Consider the following 16,765-nt stretch of genomic DNA (forward strand, 5'->3'; position numbering starts at 1 on the left):
CCTTCATGCGATTTCATGAAAAGCAAGAAAAATCTTGGGGGTTTTGAGAATCACAGGTAAAAAAGGAGATTTGACTCCTTAAGTTGCACATCAAACTTTTCGTCTTGTCTAAATCAAACTGAACAGATGTGGAAAAAAATGAGTCAGGGTCTCCCCATATAATTCTAAATGAGCTTTCAGGTTCTGCTTCCTATGGCCCATTTTAACCTAAGCTGCCTTATTACCTAAAATCTGCAACTCGATACTAAAAGCTTGTCAAAATTAAGTGCACGCTTTATAAGTTTACATTTTTACAGTCTCACTGTTTTTCTTTGATATTTGACAGGGACACAGGTTCCCATGTCATCTGGCCTTGAAGTACTTTTAGAACTTTCTGCTGGACCAATCTGAAGGAGCTCAAGGTTGTGGTGAGTTATGCGGCCTTTAAGTTGCCTGCCCAGCAGCCGGCCCTTGGGCCCACACTTGAGGGCTAACACCTGCTGGCTGGACAGAGCAATTAATTTTTTTAAAAATGCGGTAAGCTGCCAAAAATCAAAGCTAGAGGATAAAAATATAATTTTACCTCTTGAGCTTCCAGGGGTGGCCTTTGATCTCTTCCAATGCTTGTGTGGCAGGAGGCACGGATCTTAAATTTTCCTGCAAAAGAAACACCTTTGAAAGACACCAAACACCAAACGCTGACTGCTCACCATCTCTATCCTCCGTCCTATCACTCTCGCATAATTACACTGACACCTAACCGAGATAGCTCCTCACAGCAAAAAGACATATCTACCAAATGTCCCCTTCTTTAAGAAAATTATCATTGGAAGCTCTTAAATTATACCACAGCCCATCCCTCGTAAGATCAAATGTTATTTCTGTAAGAGGCGATAGTTGAGTTTTCCGGTTGATGATTATAATGTGGCATTTGTTTCAGAATGCCTGTACATTAAATAGATAACTGAACTTCAAAGAGCTAAATACCAATCATGGGCTGGGGCACGGCCACACATACAGCCTCCCTCCTTCTCTAAAGTCTTTGGTAGCCAAGACAAGGTCACTGGTCAGGGTAATTTGCAGGAAAAGTCAATTTCTCAAGTACCGAAGCAGGTGTTGTGGCACTCTATGACAATTTACTGAATCTAAATTGAGGAAGTTGAAAAAAGCAAAGGTCATGATCCACAGGAAGAAAGGAGGAAAGAAAATCTCTTTGACTGTATTTTTAACTCCTTTCAACCAAGATGCACTCACCAACCGAGACAATGAACACTAAAGATAAATAAATGAAAACCGGAGTAGCTCATTCCAATCAGCAACTTATCTGATTTCTTTCACTAAAAGCGGAGGATTTCATGTTTGCTTGAATTCACAAGGAAATAAGCTCAATTTATAACAGCTAAAGAACAACTCTTCTGCCTGTGAGTGTTTGGGTAGCAAAAATCAAACCAAGATATCAGAACTTTCTGTCTTTAAGTCAAATAATATATATTATATAACACATACTACGTATCATAGACTATACAGTATTGTTATAGAATAATATATGATAAACATATAGTATATAACCCTGGATATTTTATTTGAAATCCACACATTTCCCATTTCCCCAAAACTAGGGATAGGGAACACTGTCAAAATGGAAAACACTTTCCAGAAGGGAAAAGAAACATGAACCTTACAATCCACAGTGTTGTTGATGTTGCAAGGAGATCATAGGATGTGGAGTTAGAAGATTTGAATGTGAATTCTAGTTAATCACTAATTAGCTGTGTAATTAGAACAAATCATTTAATCTCCTTCAGTCTCCATTTTCTCATCTGTAAAATTGGAGGTTGTAAGGATTAGATAAACTAATATATGTGGAAGCATTTGGCAAATTAGAAATATTTCATTATCACTGTTAACCCTTATGGCATATTTTCCCGAAGGGTGAAATGCATATACCACTGGTAGGCATGAGGTTGGGGTAGGCACTTAAGGTTTAAAAAAACGAGTCCGTGTGAAAAAAAAAAGTTAAATAAATAATAGTACAGGTGGAAAAATATTGAAAGTAGCATGCAAACGATTGACATTTGGTTGACTTATCCAGATATAAATTCTTCTTGGGAGGAAGGGAAAAGAGATGGAACCACCAAACTCCCTAAGGATGTCTCTAGTACAAAAAAAATTTTTTTTAATGTAGATAAATGGGTTACCTTTTAGTTAAACACTCAACCTAAAAAGAAAAGTATGCATATGATTTGCTTGCATGGCAACTTCTCTTATTAAAAAAAATCTCATGAAAACAACACTGTCTACATAATCCAAAACTGAGTTCTAGCCTGTAGGCTCAGTGTTTTCAAGCAATATTACATGCAATAAAATTGCATTTAATTGCATTTCCAGAATAATCTGAATGTTCCCCCTTGGAATTTATGTCCTCTGTCTAACAAGGGAAGCTCATATAGTGTTTTTGGTCAGAGTGTGATAGCCATAAGTTATCATAAATGTACACTAACCTCCTCGTTTTATAGATAGGGAAACATAACTGGATAAGGGCAGCCATTTGGTGACTCCCCATTTGTTGCAGATCTGGAAATAGAACTGGCTTTGGGTCCACAGACTAAGTCCAGGGCCTCTCCTACTTCCCAAATGTGAAGTACTTAATGTCCAAGCAAAGTCGGGAGAAACATGTGACATTTAAATCCTCTGTTTATTTATTTATTTTTTTAATTTACTGGTGCTAGTGAAAATCCTGTGTCAAACACAGAGGGCAACCTTAAAAGGCATTAAGCACTCAATACATTAAGAATTGAAATACATTACCTTCTTCCAGTCTCATATTCTTATTTGTTCTTACATTTTATGGCTCTTCTATATTCTTAATTTAGTTCTGAAGTTACTTTCCCTTTTTCTGTTATGTCCCCTTGAGTACAAAATATACTTTCACGAAGGTGCTTCTTAATCTTATCCAGGGTGTTTGTGAACCATCTACATTTATAGGAATATGTATTTTTTTCTTTTTGAGATGGAGTTTCACTCTTGTCGCCCAGGCTGGAGTGCGGTGGTATGATCTCAGCTCACTGCAACCTCCGCCTCCCAGTTTCGAACGATTTTCCTGCCTCAGCCTCCTGAGTAGCTGGGATTACAGGCGCCTGCCACCATGCCCGGCTAATTTTTTTGTATTTTTAGTAGATACGGGGTTTTGCCATATTGGGCAAGCTTGTCTCGAACTCCTGACCTCAGGCGATCTGCCCACCTTGGCTTCCCAAAGTGCTGGGATTACAGGCATGAGCCACCACGCATAGGAATATTTTAATATTTGGAATTGATAACTGAAAATTCAGCATACAAAAACGCTTGTCTATATGGAAAACAATATACATGTTGTCACATATTATTACACTTGGAGTATTTAATGCAAAGGTAGTGTGCCTTTTTTTGTTGTTGTTGATTTTCCTTGTTTAGTGAAACATTTTCCAGTAGCCAGTCAAATAAATTGCTGGCAAATGAACAATATTTTAGCCATCAAGATTCAATGATCATGTTGGCCTCCAGAAACCAAACTCCAAATATGTTGAGGAAACATTCTCTGCCATGGCAGTCTCAAAACACCCTGGCATTTTACTGATACCTCTGGCACTATGCCTTCCAAAATCAGAAGGCCAGCCTAGAGCCTTGCTTATTTTAAAGTTTCTTTTTTTATCATTACATTTTAATTTTGAAATAATTTCACGCATATGAAAAAGCTACAAAAATAAGACAAAGCGCTTCCATATACCCTTCATCCAAATTTCCAAAATGTCCATATTTTACCACAGTAGCTTTAGCATACTCTCCCTCTCTCAAAAGACTAACAGATCAATAGGTACATTTGTTTTTTTTCTTGAACCATCTGAGAATAAATTGTAGGCATTGTATCCTTTTACCCCTAAATATTTTAAAGGTTGTAGTTCCCCCATATAAGGACATTGTCTTTCATAGCTGCAGTACAAAAATCAAAATCAGGAACTTAGAATCAATATAGCACTATTACCTAATCGACAGACCTTATTCAGTTTTTCCCAATTGTCCCACTGATTTGGTTTGCAATACTTTTGATACCTCATGCCATCTTCTAAATGCATTGCTCTGCCCTATACATTGGGAATTCTGTAAGCCAGAAGCTCTTGTTCCCACACAAATAGTTCAAACGTTTTAAATTAATAAGTTATATAAATTGCTCAGGTTGAAGGAATACTCACTCATGTTTAAATTTGCATACCAGACACGGTAACACAACTTCTAGTGACTCAATATGAGTCACGTGATCATGCCCCAAAAGTGTGTTTCATGCTAAAATTGCAAACTTGCCTGAGTCCTTGTGCTTTGTGGAGTTGGGGTCCATAGTCATGGAAAGTTAACCATAGACCCTCACCTAAGTGCCCTGGAGAAATTCTCCCAGCATCAGTCTTGATAGCAGGCTTGATTTCCTCTTCCGGCTAACGGGTCACTTGAGATCTTCCCATGGCTTCATGATGTGAATTACATGAGATGAAGAAAGCATTAGGACAGGGGCTGGCTTACTAAGTGCCTAACCACTTATAGACGTAATTGATTTTATTAGTTGAATGAACAAACAGTCAAATACACTGTTTTGCATGAAACAGGATAAAATTTATTTTCAATTTGATTTAAAGTAATTAGCACATTCATTTTTCACAGCTTTTCTAATCAAGCTAAATCCTAGGCCTCCTCATGGAAGAATAAATAAGTGCAATACTATCTTGAAATTTAAAAAGTTAAGACAACACATGAAAATAAGAACAGAGACTAGGGGTAGGAGCTATATTATTTGTATATTGCCGTGGATACTTTACTACAATGCAATAGAACAACACATCCATACACTTTCTGTCAAATCATATTTCTAATCTTTGTCTAAGGTCTTAATATAGGAACATTTATTGGAGAAATAAAATAAAATTAGAAGGCTCCTTCTTTCCTTCTCTTTCTTTCCCCTTGCTTCCTCCCTCCCTCCCTCCCTTCCTTCCTCCCTCACTCCCTCCCTTCCCTCTCTCTCTCTTTCTTTTCTCTTCCTTTCTCTTTCTCTCTTTCTTCTTGCTTGCTTTCCTCTCTTTCTCCTGCGCGCCCCCCCTTTTCTTTCTCTCTCCCTCTTTCTTTCACAAAGGGACACATCTAGCTTAGGAATGTGGCACAGAGCTAATTAGCCAGGCAAATAAATAAATACAGTAGAATACACAAATAAAGGTTGCCACACCTGCAGGCACTCGGGTTGAGTGAGAGGGGGCCAGTCCTCCACAGGTCACATGGGCCTCTTTTCCACCACCACTGACTGTCCTGTAAGCACAGCTGACACCACTTCGCCTCCAGCAAGGTCAGAGCGCAGCGTCACAGGAACAGAGGCAGCATTGTCTTCACGTTCACACGGAAACACCGTCCAATGTGCTCTGATCAGCAGCTGCAACAGGGGCTTCCCCATGGCGGCAGCACCAGGGCCTCCCTCGAAAGCCATCTGCCTCATCCTCCGATGGCCACCTTTCTTCCACCAACCTGCCTTCCATAAAATGCCTTATCTTGGCTTTTGAACAACTCTTCAATCCCTCAGGGACTGTGAGAATTCTCACCTTCCCTATTCGTACAAATTGCCTTTAAATGAGAAGTTATTTGGCCTGTGGTGGGCACTGTCATCTGGAGCCAGAAGCTCAATGTGAGCTATGATTAATGAATTATAAAGCCAATTCACTGAGCCATTACATTAGTGGAGCACTGTCGTAAGCAGGAACTAATTCTATGTGGAAATAATCATTCAACCAGAGAAAGGCATTTCCTATCCATTAGAAAATACTACGAAGAGATAATCCTTAAAAGAAAAAATCCACATACTATTGGCCAAAACAAAAGATTATTCAACCTTTGAAAACAAATTTGAATTTTGGCTTAATTATAGGTTTTGCTCTTATGATAAAAGAAATGCTACTTGATTATTTGATTATAAGCAATTTAGTACATGACCAGTTCTTGGAAAAAAATTTCTTTTAAGTAAAATCCCTCAATTTGTGTTTTATTACCAAAAGCCTCCATAGGGGAAAAATGTTTTTAAGACTATAACACAGGTTTAGAGAAAAATTTTGGTGATTATTGTTCATTTATTTTCCTTATTAAGCTAATTTAATTATCATTGAGACACAAACATTAGCTCCAGTACTGGGCTTCTCACATCTGTTAGTAAAGATTTGATTAGGGCTACACAAATGTGCTAGATTAAACTATCTAGTTGGTGAAATTCAAGCCACCTGGATATTTTAGCAACATCAATAAGAATAATTCTCTTTTTCAAAATCAGTAAATCCAAGCTATATTAAAAAGAATTAATTAATGAGTGCCAGATAGGCAAAACAAACATTTGACAATGAATCATATTATCAAAGGTTTTGAGGGAGATCCCTCTCAGCTTATGTTTAGATGTCAAATTATATTACCAAAACTAAACAATCTGTTAAGATGATGTCTTAATGCAATAAGTCTCTAGTGCCATACGGGGTTTTCTTGTTTTTTTTTTTTTAACTTCTTAAACATTGTTAGTAGGAAAAAAGATATGCTCTATTTACCAATGATAATCAAATCATAAGATATTTGCCCCAAAATGTTACCTTGGATATTTCCAAGAGCTGTTAGTCATTGAAATCCTATTTAAGATACTGTTACAAAGTTTAGTTAATGTATCACACACATATCTTGATGTATGCTTCATAGGAGGAACTCAGTAAAGACACGGGTATTGAAATAATTAATATATAAACATTAGGGGTTTCATAAAATATATAAAGAATTCTAGAATTAGAAGGAACTCAAAAAATCATCCAGTCCAGGGCTGGCAAACTTACTCTGTAAATGGGCAGATAGAGAGTGAATAATCTAGGCTTTGTGAGCCTGATGGTCTCTGTAACAACTATTCAACTTTGCCCTTGTAATCATAGACAAGAGTAAATTAATGGGTATGTTTGTGTTTCAATAAAACTTTATTTACAAAAGCAAGTAGCAGATGGAATTTGACCCACCAGCAGTATATTGATAATCCTTCATGGAATCCAACTTCTGTATTTTAAAAACCAACACCTTCGGCCTCATGTGGGATGGCAGCTTGCCCAAGGTTAAACAGCAAGTTAAGCAGCAAGTGGCAGAGCTGAAGTTGAATTTGACCCTTCCAGCTTCCAGGGAAGTGCTGAATTCATTGTAATGACACATGGATGGTTGGCTGTGTTCAGATGGAAAGTCTGCCTCAGTCTTAAAGCAGATCTGAAATGCTTCTTGCATTTGATGTCTATAGAATTGTGATGTGTGGATGACTCCTCACATCTCCAGTGAATAAGTTGCTTTCCAGAGACCTAAGCAGAATCACAAATAATATTTTTTGGGAAAGGAACATGAACATCCTTGCAGTTAACCAAGCATGAAAATCCTCGCCTGAAAAGCCACACATGGCTTGCTTCATTAAAGACCATTTCAGTCTTGAAAAACTGCATTTCTATTGAATATTTATAACAAATATGATTGAATAAAAAGAATTTAAGGTGGAAAAAACCCTATGTGTTGTGATTCCAAATTAAATCTTATTTTCATGTTGACAGTGTTTTGTATTCCCTGGTTTGCATGGTATAAAGAACCATCTTATTACAATGCCCTTTTCCAGCACCAAATAATAAGACTTTCTAGATTAATACTTGAGTCACCAACATTCATTTTCTAGCGGGGTTTTCCCCTTTCACGTAGTTCATTCTTTTCATTTGGAAGGAAGCGCAAGAAATGAGTCCCTAAGCAATCCTAAATGAGGATGTGGGTCTGGGTCTTTCTCTGTGGATATCTGCATGGAACGGCTTTGTAATCCTTGCCCTAAAACTGACAGTCCAGAAAGACATGATTGATGAAAGGGAACTGGATGTTTGAGTCAAAATGGACCGTCATTAACTAACTGAACCAAGTAAACGAAATGGAGTTTCCAAGGGGCAGTGGGGCACATTCTTCTTGAAAACATGGGCCCAATGTTCAGGATGTGTTTTACTGAAGGGGGGTGGGGGAGTGGTGGGAGCCACTACTTAATGGCTCCCAGCTTGCAAAGGTGAAATAGCCCATACTATATATATAAATATATATATATATGTACACACACACACACATATATACATACACACACATATTTTTTTCTTCAGCAGTTCTGTGTTGATGTTGATTTGCACATCTCTCACTGAACAGATAAGGGTGCATCTTCTCCTGTGTCATGCATTTTCTGGCTCTGAAATCACAAAAATAATACTCACAAATGCAAATAAAATTATGCTACTATAATTGTTTTCTAGTTTAGTTAGGTATTTTATATCAGTTTAGAAGTAAATTAAGCTGTATCTTTTCCTACTTTATGTAATCAAACAAAAATGCACAACATAAAAATCTTACATTTATGGGAAACTATATTTTCATATATGCGTTTCTTTTTGATCAAAATGGTAGATTTTTAAAATAAATTGTATCCTTTTTATAATACTTCATGTTAGAACTTAGCTTATATGTAATATCAAGTACAACTTTAGAATATAATAGAGATCCATATATACTGAAATATTGGAGCATACAAGTGTTTTTAAAATAAAAGTTCAACCTCTGCCCTGCCATCAGCCCCCACACAAAAAAGCTACCATATTGCTTTAGGTCACGGATAACAAAAGCATGAATGATTCAGATGAACACCTTTTGAACTTTTTTCAGGAAGACTTGAGTGGTAAGGTAACTTAAAGTCTTAACCATAATGCATGCAGGTGGCCCTTTCTTGGCTTGAAACATCTTGAAACAGTTTCCGTGCCTAGCAAGGAGGCTCCTGTGTCAGTGTGGCTTGCTCAAGAAGGATGGAAAGAGAGTATGCAAATGAGTGCATATTTATTGGTTCAGGAGCAAGACTTAGAGTTGAGCGGTGCAAAATGTGACTACCCTTTCTTAGAAGCTAGCCAGAGTACATAAAGGGAATAAAAATGCATTTTTCATTATGTTTTATTCATTGAAGGAATTTCTGGTTTTTGTTGTTGTTGTTGTTGTTTTGTAATAGATGATTAAAGAATACAGGACAGCATGTTAGACAAGAATAACAAAGACAAACAATTAGCAAACTATTGAGTTAGAGTGGACCTACTGTGGTGCATGTTTAATTGTAGGACTAAACAAATGCCTGTGCACTGTTAATGGGTGAACATATTGGCTGAGCTATCTGAGCTATTCCTGCTTATAAAATAGAACCTGAAGCAAGTGTATAAGACTTTGTAGTTTGTATTTTTATATTGGCCTTATTCTTTACTCCATGTTATGTTCTTACTTTTGTTTTTCTCCTCATTTATGTTATCTTGAAGTGTCTTATGTACCCCTAAAAGCTACTTTAGGTCCAATTTAGAACTAGAGCTACATATAGTTTGAATTTTACACCATTATGGAAATTTGAAGATGCTATCAGTCACTGATAGGCACAAATTATTATAAGAAAAGCTGAAGTCATTAGCCCAAATAAAGGATTAGAATTAACAATGAAAGTGAACTTAGAGTATAATTAATGAATTCTCTAATTGCTCTTCCTGTGTTAGTTCATTAAGCCTGACTATTGCGTGGATATTCAGGCATCTGTCTCCAACATCTGTCATCTCATTGATTCCTGAGTTGACTCTGTTGAAGCCTGGGAGGAAGGGTTTGCCTTTCCTCCTTCACTGCTCTTTGCATTTCCCTCCAAAATCTGAACATGCTGTGAAAACGAAAACCTTTCTCTAATATAATTGTCTGACAATGGGCAGAACCACCGTGAGAAAGGTTTAAGACTTCCACGGAAAAGTTGCAGATTATGCTCACTTCAACCTTTGCTACCATTGATTGTGCATGGTTAACAGCAGAGCAGCTCTTGGCCATGTGTCACCTTTAGGCTCAGAGTTTTACTGGTAATGAGATAGTATATGGGCAGATATCTGCTCAGATAGATGACATTCCCAACCCACAGACTCATTTGTTGGGAACAAGTTCACAGCCAGTGTGTGGGAGGCACCTCATGACCCTCCCCAGCAGAAAGACTCACAATAGGTCTCACTGTGTTCAAAGACTGACAGCATAGAGGGGAAATGAGCTCATCCTTTTCTTGTCTGGTATTCTAGTCCAAACTTTATTGGACTGGTGTTCTAGGTAACCCACTCACTAAAAATTGCAGGAGCAGAAAGATCTAGGTGGGGTAGAGGCACAGAAAAGACAAAAGGTGAGTCACTATCTTGTAATCAGCTTAAGTTCCAGGACTTTGCATTAAAAAGGAATAGTTACTTAGGTATATAGCACTTTAGCTGCAGAGTAGTTGGCTAGCAAAAACAGTCCCAGGATAAGTTCAAAGCTGGAAATGATGTTGGTTGGGGGCAGCATGCTTGGTTAAAACACTTTCTCTGCAGATACAGGTGGTGATTTACGCATGTAATTGAAATGCATTCAGGATACATTTATATATATATAAAATAAAGCTCACTGCTATTTTTAAAATAGGTTGACTTCAGCTTGTACCTGCAGATACTTATATGTACACTTGTTCATACTTATATGTACTTACATGTATACTTATATACAGATACTTATATGCATACTTGTTCGTGACCATTAGAATTAACAACACATACATTTCGGATATTTCAGAGTTCCACACTTGACCTTACCCAAAAGCTCTAGAAGCGATTGTTTTCAGAGTTCTGGTTGCATGGATTTATTAGAAAATGCTCTTCTGTATGGAAGACATGGCTTGCTATTGCATTTCTCTTTTGCAGAAAAGCAAGTCCAACAAATCAGTGACATTATTATAGCAAGAAATTATCTATGGGGCTCCACTTCCCCAGGCTATATTTCAAATTAGTGTGGGGCTATATGGAACTTAGGGAGTGGAAAGACCATGGAATAATGGTTCTGCCAACAAACAGCCCTATTACCTCAGCAGGTCTCCTCCTTGTTCCATCTTTGTAGAAGAAAGAAATCACTGATTTCTAAAGCTTCCTTCCAGATCTGACTTGTTTGGACATTATGTTCTTTCCCCTCTGGAGAAACAAGTGTTATTCCCTGTGGGTGGTAGTGTGAGGAAATCACTCAGAGCGGGTAAACTGCCCTCTTCTCTCCGCAGAAGAGGAATCACAACTTCCTCTCGACTTAAGTTGATAGTGCTTTTGCATTTTTAAATTCCTATGATGAGAGGTCATCAAGAAAGAGCCACCTGATCAATCAATTCATCCAGAAGGTCCCAGTTTATCATCTTATAAGAAAAGTATGCTCATTGATTCGTTGGTTTATTTATTTGTTTATTCACTTATTCAACAAATATTTACTAAGTACTCGCTATGGGCCTGTCACTACCAAGAGGATAAAGCAAAGAACAGGAGAGAGGAGTCCCTGTCCTTCTGAAGCTCATGATTGAATGGAGGATGCTTATTTGAAAGCATAAGTAATTACAATAGAGTGAAAGGAATAAAAATGTAAGTAGGTACAGAAAGCGGTGAGAATACTTAGCAGGGGAGTCCCCATCCAATCTAAGGGTCAGGGAAGATGCTTCCTGAAGAGCTGGCACTTAAGCAGAGTCCTAAAGGATGAGGCATAGTTAGTGAGCTTAAGGGAGTCTTGGAGGGAGGGCAGAGAGCGAAAGTCATTTATCCATGCTCTGCAAATCACCTGACACATGGAGGAACCTGTCCCAGGTGACAGGATCTTAATGGGCAGCTCAGGAGAGAAGGGAACACTTTGAAACATGAAAATATGTGAGAAAAAAAAAAAAAAAAAACTGAAAGGATGAGAGGCAACAGCATCCAGCATACCACAGGATCTGGAAAGTGGTGTGTTCCCACCAGCCAGACTGGACAACTTCCTGGTTCATAGGGCATTAGTTCATAGTGCATTGACAGTGGTGGGAAATTAATGTCTTTAGGCTGATTACAGCCCTGCTACCACATAGCAAATCTTAAAAATAAGACCCAACAGTCCAAACTGTTTTCAAATAACTATGTCACAAAACAGCTCAAAAATATTTACAGGAATACAAAAATATCAAGCACCCAATAAGGAAACTTATACTGTCTGACATTCAAGTAGAAATAACTAGGCATGTAGAAAAATGGGAAAATATGACCCGCAATGACAAAAATCAATCAAAAACAACCTGGACTGACAGATGTTACAAGTAGCAAACAAGAATATTATTGTATGTATTCCATATGTTTAAAGAATTAGGCAGAAACATACATGGAAGATATTTTTAAAATACTCAAATTGAGGTCCTAAAAAGAAAATCTACAATGTATGAGATGGCAAATACATTGTATGGGATTAACAGAAGATTAGAACTTGCAGAAAGAAAGATCAGTAAACTTGAAGATATACCCATAGAAACTTTCAAGATGAAGCACAGAAGGAATTTTTTTTTTTTTTTTTAATGAAAATAGCATTAGTGAGCGTGGGACTTTCAAGGCTTAATATAACTAGAACTGGAATTTTCAAAGAGCAGGAGGGATGGGGAACAGAAAAAGATATTTGAAGAAATAATGTCTGAAAAGTTTTCATGGAAACTGTCAATCCAGAGAGCCAAAAAGCTAGACAAAGCACAAGCACATGAATCATGAAGAAAACCACACCCAGACACATCATAATCACATTGCTCAAAGGTAAAATTGTTTTAAAAACTTTTCTAAAAAGTAAGAAAGTCTCAAAAGTAGTCAGAGGAAAAATAAAATTATGCTACATACAGAGGAATAAACATATGGATTCTAACAGATTTCTTGTCAGAGCAACATGTTTATAGAGCTGAAAAACAAATCTATGAACCCAGAGTTCTGTACCATAAAAATATCTTCACAAACAAAGGCAAAATAAAGGCTTCTTCGGAGTTTTCAGAAAATACAGATTTTCATCAAGGAATGAAAAGAAGAGGATATGGTATCTACATAGTTAAATTTTTTTTTCTGGTTTTAAAGTATTTTAAAACTACCATTGACTATTTAAACAAAAATAGTTACAATGTAGTATGGATTTGTAACATCTGTGAAAGTAAAATTTGTAGCAATAGCCAAGGCTTAAGAAGGGAAAGATGGAAGCATCCAATTAAAAAAAATCTTATAACATATGTGAAGTCATATAATATCACTTGAAGGAATAGTGTAATAAATTAAATATGTATACTGTAAACCCTAAATAAATTAAATATGTATAGTATAAACCCAATCATAAAGATGACAACAAAGAGTTATGGCTAGGAAACCAACAAAGGAAATAAAAATTGAGTAACAAAAATATTCAATTAATCCAAGAGAAGACAGAAAAAAAGAGAGGAAAAGGGAGCAAATAACTGAAGGGATAAATAGAAAATAAATAGCGAGATGACAGATTTAAACCTAACTATATCAATAAGCACAATAAATGTAAGTGATGGAAACGCCTTAACTAAAAGCAGAAATGATAAGATGGGATATACTGCCTATAAGAAGCATACTTTATACATAAAGACACAAAAAGGTTAAAAGTAAAAGGATGGACAATATATACTACGCCACACTAAACAAAAGAAAGTTAAAGTGGCTATATTAATATTAGACAAGGTAGATTTCACATCAAAGAATATTACCAGAAATAATGAAGACCATTTTATAATTTTAAAAGGGTTAGTTCATTAAGGGACATAATGACTCTAAATATTGATGTACTCAATAACAGAGCTTCAAATTATATGAGCAAAACTGATGGAACTGAAAAGATAAATTAAAAAATCCAAAAGGATAGCCACAGATTTGAATACACCTCTGTTACTAATTGGTCAAAGAAGTAGACAGACAATCAATAAGAATATAATATAGAATATCTAAATATTATCAACCAACTTGATCTGATTGGCATTTATGGAACACTCCACCTAACAACAGCATAATACACATTATTTTTTAAGGACATAAATTACATTTACCAAGGACTATATTTTGAGCCATAAAAAGTGCTCAAAAAATCCAAAAGAATTCAAGTCGACACAAAGTATATGTCGAATTTATGTCAAATAATTTCATTTTATTTGACCAAAATGAAATTAAATTAGAAAACAATGACAGAAAATATTTGGCAAATCACCAAATATTTAGAAATAACATACTTCTAAATAAACCCACTGGTCAAAATGAAATCAAAAAGGGAAATTAGAAAATGGTTTCAACTGAATGAAAATCTAAATACAACATATCGAACTTTGTGAGATGCTGTGAAATAGTACTTAGAGATACAGTCATCATTAAATGCATATGTGAGAAAAGAAGAAACATTTCAAATTAATGACCTAGTTTTTCACCTTGGAAAACTAGCAAAAAAAAAAAAAAAGCAAATAAAACACACAGTAAGAAGAAGAAAGAAATAAAGATTGGAGCAGAAACTAATAGAATAAAACCCAGAAAAACAGTAGAGAAAATTAATGAACCAAAAAATTAGTTCTTTGAAAGGGTCAATAAGATTGAAAAATCTCTAGCCATGCTGATCAAGAAAAAAGTAGAAAACACAAATTACCAATATTAGAAATGAGAGACTTAAGTGATATCACTACAGAATCTACAGACATTAAAAGAATAATAAGGAGATTTTATGAACAATTTTATGTCAATAAATTCAACAGCTTAGACAAAAGAAACAAATTCCTTGAAAGATACAAACTATCAAAACCCACTCAAGAAGAAATAGATAAACTGAATATCCCTATGTCTAAAATGAATTTGTAGGTAAAAATCTTCCCACAAAGAAAACTCCAGGCCCAGGTGGCTTCACTGGAGAATTCTACACTAAAGAAATTAACAATAACAATGCTAAACAAAGTCTTCCAGAAGATAGAAAACAAGGGAATGCTTCCTAACTCATTCTATGAGGTCAGCCTTACCCTGATGGCTAAACCAAAGACATTATGAGAAAAGAGAACTACAAACTAATACTGTTGTTAACATGGATGTAAACTTTTAAACAAATTTCAGCAAATTGAATCCAATAATATATAGAAAGGGGTAATACATCATGTCTATTATGTAAGGTTTTTTAATGTAACATTAAAAAAGCAATCATAATTCACCACATGAATAAACACAAAAGAAAAATCATTTGATGATCACAACACATGCAGAATAAGCATTTGACAAAATTCTACAGCATTCCTGTTTGCTTCTCCATAAACATTAAATTATCCATAAACTAGGAATAAAAGGGAACTTCCTCACGCTGTTCTAAAGCATTTGCTGAAAACCTGCAGCTAACATTATATTTAGTGGTGAAAGACCAAATGTTTTCCCTCCAAGAACAGGAATGAGACAAGAATGTGTACTCTCCCCGCTTCTATCCTACATTTATTGGAATTTCTAACAAGTGTAGTAAGTCAGTATGTGATAAAAAAGTCATCCAGATTGAAAAGAAGTAAAGCTGTCTTTATTTGCAGAAGACATAATGATCTGAGCAGAAAATCTGATGAAATCTACCTAAACATTATTACAACTAATAAATGAGTTTAGTAAGCTTGCAGGATGCAAGATCAATATGCAAAAAATCAATTTTAAATATATATTTTTACATATTTATATAAATATATATAACATAAATTTAATATATAATATAAATTTAATAGATATTTAATATATAAATTTAATATATATTTATATATAACACAAATTTAATATATAATATAAATTTAGTATATATTTAATATATATAATATAAATTTATATATTAATATAAATATATATACATACATATACCCTAGCAATTAAAATTATAAAAACAATACCATTTATAATAGCATTATATAACATGAAATACTTAGAGAGAGATCTGGCTAAAGATCTGTCCCTAAAGAGAAGCCTGACTAAAGCAGATGTTAAAGACCTGCATACTGAAAACCATGGCTGAAAGATATTAAAAGAGACTTAAATACATGGATATCATATGCTCATTAATCAATAAGTGAAATTATATTTTCAGTTGTTTCCTTAGTTCATCTACAAACTCAATGCAATCCTAATCAAAATTCCAGCAGATGATTTTGTAGAAATTGACCAACTTATTCTAGAAGTTCATATAAAAACATGATCTGGAATAGCCAAAAGAGCTATGAAAAAGAAAAACAACTTTTGAGTACTAACACTGCCTGACTTAGGACATATAAAATTACAGTAGTCAAGACACGGTGGTATTGACATAAAGATTGAAAAAGAGACAAATAGAATAGAATAGAGTACAGAGCTAGACCTTCACATATCCAGACTACTAATTTTCAACAAAAGTGCAAAGGTAATACTGTGACAAAAGGATAATTTCTTTTTTAAATGGGTCAGAGCAATTGGATATGTATTTGCCAAGATAGGTAAAACTTTGAGAAAATAACATAGGAGAAAACTTTGTAACCTTGGGTTAAGCAAAAAATACTTAGATACAATGCCAAGCTTAATTCAGAAAGGAGCCAATTGATAAACTGAAGTTCATCAAAATTTAAAACTTAAAACTTCTGCTGTTCAAAAGACACTACCAAGAAAATGGAAGAAAGAAGCCACGGACAGGAAGAAAACATTTGCAAATTATATATCTAATAAAGTACTTGTATACAGAATATATAAATAACCATCAAAACTCAATAATTAAAAAAACAAACAAAAAAAAAATGGGCAAAAGATTTGAAGGATACTTCATTAAAGAAGGAATACAGTGAGGAATAAGCACATGGAAAAAGGCTGACAGCATTCCACAACAGAAAAATGCAAAT

The 16,765-nt window shown here is 35.3% G+C and overlaps 1 protein-coding gene across 4 annotated transcripts in view; it reads right to left on the reverse strand.

The window, feature by feature from the left end:
- Positions 1-6,078: 6,078 nt before the first annotated feature.
- LOC103887763 overlaps positions 6,079-16,765 on the reverse strand; it is a 160,336-nt gene continuing 149,649 nt past the window's right edge. For 3 of the 4 annotated variants that reach the window (XR_004176881.1, XR_004176880.1, XR_004176882.1), the window contains 2 exons: positions 8,150-8,254; positions 6,079-7,349 (listed from right to left, as the gene is read on the reverse strand). Coding sequence is in view for 1 of the 4 variants with exons in the window: in XM_031652038.1 (XP_031507898.1) it covers positions 7,128-7,349; positions 8,146-8,254 (331 nt within the window). In the remaining 3 variants the exon portion in view is untranslated. Of the gene's footprint in view, positions 7,350-8,145; positions 8,255-16,765 lie in introns of all 4 variants that reach the window. The other variant, XM_031652038.1, reaches the window with a different exon arrangement.

This window comes from Papio anubis, chromosome 11, assembly GCF_008728515.1.
Source record: "Papio anubis isolate 15944 chromosome 11, Panubis1.0, whole genome shotgun sequence".
Taxonomy (NCBI): Eukaryota; Metazoa; Chordata; class Mammalia; order Primates; family Cercopithecidae; genus Papio; species Papio anubis.